This window comes from Mangifera indica, unplaced genomic scaffold (genome assembly GCF_011075055.1).
Source record: "Mangifera indica cultivar Alphonso unplaced genomic scaffold, CATAS_Mindica_2.1 Un_0010, whole genome shotgun sequence".
NCBI classification, from domain to species: domain Eukaryota; kingdom Viridiplantae; phylum Streptophyta; class Magnoliopsida; order Sapindales; family Anacardiaceae; genus Mangifera; species Mangifera indica.
This window is the reverse complement of record NW_025401102.1, coordinates 115,497-120,449: the sequence shown is the minus strand read 5'-3', so window position 1 is coordinate 120,449 and position 4,953 is coordinate 115,497. Positions and strand designations below refer to the sequence as shown.

General features: G+C 34.9%; 1 protein-coding gene across 7 annotated transcripts; it reads left to right on the top strand.

Moving 5' to 3' along the window:
- LOC123205629 (protein EMSY-LIKE 3-like) lies at nucleotides 1-4,672 on the top strand. Of its 7 annotated transcripts, none has more exons than XM_044622635.1 (11): nucleotides 3-404; nucleotides 585-696; nucleotides 1,658-1,863; nucleotides 1,958-2,067; nucleotides 2,177-2,414; nucleotides 2,541-2,723; nucleotides 2,798-2,866; nucleotides 3,435-3,680; nucleotides 3,755-3,823; nucleotides 3,903-3,966; nucleotides 4,263-4,672. In XM_044622635.1, the coding sequence occupies exons 2-11, from the start codon at nucleotides 669-671 to the stop codon at nucleotides 4,457-4,459; spliced, it is 1,410 nt and encodes a 469-aa protein (XP_044478570.1). In that variant the 5' UTR covers nucleotides 3-404; nucleotides 585-668; the 3' UTR covers nucleotides 4,460-4,672. The 7 variants fall into 7 exon arrangements, 6 of the variants coding, with proteins under 6 accessions (XP_044478571.1, XP_044478568.1, XP_044478570.1 ...); XM_044622639.1 differs by having other exon boundaries at nucleotides 12-404; nucleotides 4,332-4,672; XM_044622636.1 differs by lacking the exon at nucleotides 585-696 and having other exon boundaries at nucleotides 2-404; nucleotides 3,903-3,957.
- The last annotated feature ends 281 nt before the right edge of the window (nucleotides 4,673-4,953 follow it).

Here is a 4,953-nt window from a genome sequence, read left to right as displayed (position 1 = left end):
AAACACGTTCTAAAAACGATCACTCAATTCATGTGGCGGAACTCAAATTCAATTATTAACTGAAAAAAATAATTAAAACTATTTTCAAGTCCGCGCGTTCTTCCTCCCCTCAAATCAAGACATCTTATTTTTTTCACCAAATCAATCAAAATCCCAAATTATATACCCAGTTCATCATAAACTTGAAAGGAAAAGATAGCATAATTCGAATTGATGTTAAAATTCGACCTAATTTTCACTTCCTTAGGTCTATACTCGCTTCAATTGTGAAAATTAAAGGCGCTTATTGCTTGCATTTTTCGATAATTTGGGCCAAATATTTCCTCTTAAGTTGATTTGAAGTGTTTTTCTCGATGTTTTGTTGAAAGTAACAGCTATGGAGTATGATGCTTTCGATAGTAGCGGTGAGTGTTTTCTTTTCTTTTTTTTTTTTTAAATAAATTCCTTTTTGAGTTTTTTGGTGATTTTCTAGGTATTGTTTTGTTGAATTGTGAACTTCTAGCTTAATAAAGTGATTAAAAATTAAACTGAACGAAACTGTCAACGAAGGCGTGAATTAATTGGTTTTTTTGAATTGATTTCAGTTGTTTCTATCACGTGACACGTTGAAATTTTGATTTTCATCTACTTGCGTGGAGTTTACTGAAGATTTGATTTGAAGGGAAGAGATGAACTATGATATTTCTGATAGCAGTAGTGAGTTAAGCTAAATTTTATAAGTTTTTTTTTTTTTTTTTCTAAGTTCTAGTGTTTTCAGGTATTAGATTTGTAAAGTACTAACAATGCAGCGTAATTCATGAGTTTTGCGCTTTACGAAGATTTTAAGGGTAGGTGGAGATCCTAGTTTCTAACTCAAGTTTGCAAAGTAGGGATTCATGGTTTAAGTTGGGTTTGATTTCTGTAGTTTGACTTAAGGAAGAGTCGAGAGATTTTCTAGTTGCTTTTATGAACTTGTAATAGAAATTTGAATTTGCGTGAATTAGTTTTTATGTTAAGAATCAGGATTTGTCATTCACATTGCTGGGAAAATGTTTAATTTATGTTGGTATTTGGTTCATTTGAAGTCAGCTTTTAGGCTTTATTTTTTCAAGCGGCAAGTTGCTTTAAATGTTTTATTGATTGTCACCAGTCTTCAGATTCGGATAAATTATTTAATGAACTTTCATTAATGCCATTGGTCATCTCACGTTTTGTCAGGGTTAGTGTTGCAATGTTCTTCACAGATCCACCATACAGAGCTTCAAAATGATTTTTTTTGTGAAGTTCTAGAATTATTTTATATGCCTCTAGATTTTCAATTGTTTTATCCTTTTATGTAATTATCTGGCCTACAGTTGTGCTAGTTGCTGCATATTAGATGCTTTCTAGTAGTTTAGATACATTTGAGATGCTGAATCCTTTTGCAATAAAAGTATTTTCATTCAAGTTTTTTATGTTCCATCCTTGCAAGTAGATATTTGGAATTGGCATTTGTTGTAATTTGCATTAGTTTTTATTAGCTTGTTTTTTATTTCATTCTTGTCACATTGCTCTAGGTATCAACCTTTTAGATGTGCCTGTGAAGGTGGCTGAAGAATTTCTATTGAAATCTTTCTTTGTTTGGCAGCCACACATCAGAAACAAAGCCAATAATTGCTTCTTTATGAAATAATTGCAGGAACAGATGATGACCTCCCTCCACATCAAAATAGATTTCAAAGAGGGAGCTGCCCTGCTGGAAATGGAAGATCGGCAGTTGTAAGTTCTGCTATAATGCCTAGAATGCCACAGAATGACATGGAAACTCAGATCCACAACATTGAGCAAGAAGCATACAGTTCAGTCCTTCGGGCCTTCAAAGCTCAATCTGATGCCATCACTTGGGTATCTATTAACCTCTTTTTACAAATTCATGCAGTTTATGTTGTGTAAGTAAAATTAAGAAGGTTTGAAGGTCCTCTATTTTATATTCCTTCAGGAGAAAGAAAGTTTAATTACTGAACTTAGAAAGGAGTTGAGAGTGTCAGATGAGGAACATAGGGAGCTTCTATCCAGGGTTAATGCTGATGACATCATTCAGAGATTAAGGTCTGGTTATATTATGACATACTCTCTGAGAAGCTTTTGTCATATACATAATCATTTACTGATCAGTTCTGGCTTTTAACACGGAAGTATAAATCAATCATGCTATTAGGGAATGGAGGAAGGCAAGCGGCCTCCAGCCTGGTATGCCAAGCATTCCCCCACCTGTTCATGACCCTGCACCAAGTCCAACTGTTTCAGCATCCCGCAAGAAACCAAAAACTTCGCAATCTATAGCTTCTTTGTCAATGGGTGCACCATCTCCTGCTTTGCATCCATCTATACAGCCATCTTCATCTGCTATGAAACCAGGTCCTCTGCCAGGCCCTAGGGGCAAGAAACCAAAACCTGTAAGTCATATATTTTACAATATGAAAAACAAAAAAATTGAGAAATTGATGTTTCCTTTGTTTTCCATTGTTACTGTTCAGCTAACAGAGTACATTTCTGCTGCATCTCCATTGAAATCGATGCAGTTATCTACAGGTCTTACTGGAAGGGCCCAAGTTGGTAATCGGGGCACTTCGGGTGTCTTTGCAGCTAATGAAACTGTTGAACCTGCAACCTATGATCCCTTAATTGGAAGAAAAGTCTGGACAAGGTGGCCCGAAGACAACCACTTCTATGAGGCCGTTATAACTGATTACAACCCTATTGAGGTATATTTTATTGATTATGGTGTTTGTATGATAACATTCTTCTTTTAATCCGACAATTTTCCCAACATTGGTAGGGGCGACATGCTTTGGTTTATGATATTAATACAGCAAATGAAACATGGGAATGGGTCAATCTCAAAGAGGTAAGATTGGGTCATACTCCTAGCTGCTAAATATATAATATGTACCTGCTTGTTTATTTGTGTGCAATTTTTAACACATTCATGTTAGTGTTTTGAGTAGATTTTTAGAACACTTTTTTTAACATCTGTTGGATGCTAAAGAAACATTTTCTCTGGGCTTTATCCAATAAGCTTTTTCTGCCTTTCTGATAAGAGATTATGGTATTCACATAGTTGTCTTGAACCATATCACAAAAAAGTTGTGTATAAATTATTTTAATTACACATATATTATAGCAACATAAAGAATAGTGTATTTACATCTTCCTCTGTTATATTATGATCATTAACATGCATTACATTCTTGGTCATACTAAATGAGAGGAAGTGAGTGGTAGATTATGCAGTTTAAAAACTTGTACAATTTGACATATAGTTTTGTGTCCCAAGCTAGGGTCAATTGTAGGGTGGCTTTTAAGTAATTATTGCAGTTTTACTAGTTTGTGATAAAAAAATCTGACTTCAAATTTTATCATCTTTCTGAACTACAAATCCTACTCACTACTGATCTTCAGTCTTATGATGGTAGATATCACCAGAAGATATCAGATGGAATGCTGATGAACCGGGGATTTCTCGTAAAGGTGGTCGCCCAGGACCAGGACGTGGAATTAAGAAATCCATGGTGCGTGGTGGTGCAGTTCCTGGGGCAGGAAGAGGTAGAGGGACCATGAAGGGTCAGTTCAAGAAAGATCTTCCTTTATCAGTGAATGGTATTGGGAAGAAAGCTTTGGGTGATATTGAAATTCTTCACACAGATACTTTAATCAAGGAGGTAAAAGCAGCTGGTTTATTTAAATTCTTGCAACTGAAGTGACTTTTTTACCTAATTGTGGTGCATTTGAACAGGTTGAAAAAGTTTTTGGCTCTAATCATCCTGATCCCTTGGAAATTGAGAAAGCAATGAAAGTGCTAAAGGTATGAACCAAGACCCTCACTACAGTTTAGCTGTGTTTTAATCAATTCATGCAACTCTCATGATTTCTTTGAAATGAAGGATCATGAACAAGCCCTAGTCAACGCAATTGCAAGGCTCGAAGATGCATCTGATGGTGAGAGTGGTAATAACTGATTACATATAACCATGTTTTATAGTGTTAAGAAATAAAAGCACGCTGTCTTCTGTTGTATCATCTCATTGTAGTAGTTTTTTCGAAGATTCAGGCTTTGATCTGTATTATTTGTGTAAAAAAAGAAAAATCAGTTATTTATAAGTGAATTCTTTTGAAGATAAGTTTATCCCAATGCTTCCTTTGATAACTCTCCAATTATGTAATGGCCTTTTTCTGTAAATGAGAACTTGCGGCCATTTTGATCTGAGCTTATTATTTCTGTAATGGCATTTGTTCCCTTGCAGTGAATTCATTTGTTATTGATGATAAAAACAAATCCCATCTTTTTTCTTTTTTCCTTGACTGGAAAGCAGAGGAGGCAGAACATCCATTCTCTCAAGGGCAATCTATGGAGCAGGATCAAGGATGGCAAAAACGACTGTACAGTGAGATGGGTGGAATGGTTGAAGATTCACAGGCGAATAATGGAGAGAAAGGGTAGAATTTCATCCGTTGATGCGTATTTAATCTGATGATGGTTGCTGTGCCTGTGACTCAGTAGTTTATGTAGTTAGGCAGTTGGGTGTTTTCTTGTATTTACAGAGTTTGAAGCAGCCAGCTAAATGATGGTGGCTGGTTAGGTTTGAGTTCACTGTAAGTTAATTCATCTGAATTCAGATAGATGGTCTTATTAATGTAACAATTGTTTATCTTATGCTTTGATTGCTCTTCTTTCTTTCATATGTTTTAAAAGCTCAATTTATTTCCAAAACATTAAAAGAGTACTTTGGCATATATAATTGAGGGTTTTACAGCATGGGAGCAAATCATTTTTATAAAATGTAAATCAAAATAGACTGGTTAAATGCCTGTAGAGCAAAAATCATTTGAAAGTTATCCTTCTAAAATCGCTCTTCTTGTTAAATGCTTAATTCACATTCAAACTATTGAATCTTTTAAATTTATAATTTATATTCATTCTCTAGTGGAATGTCT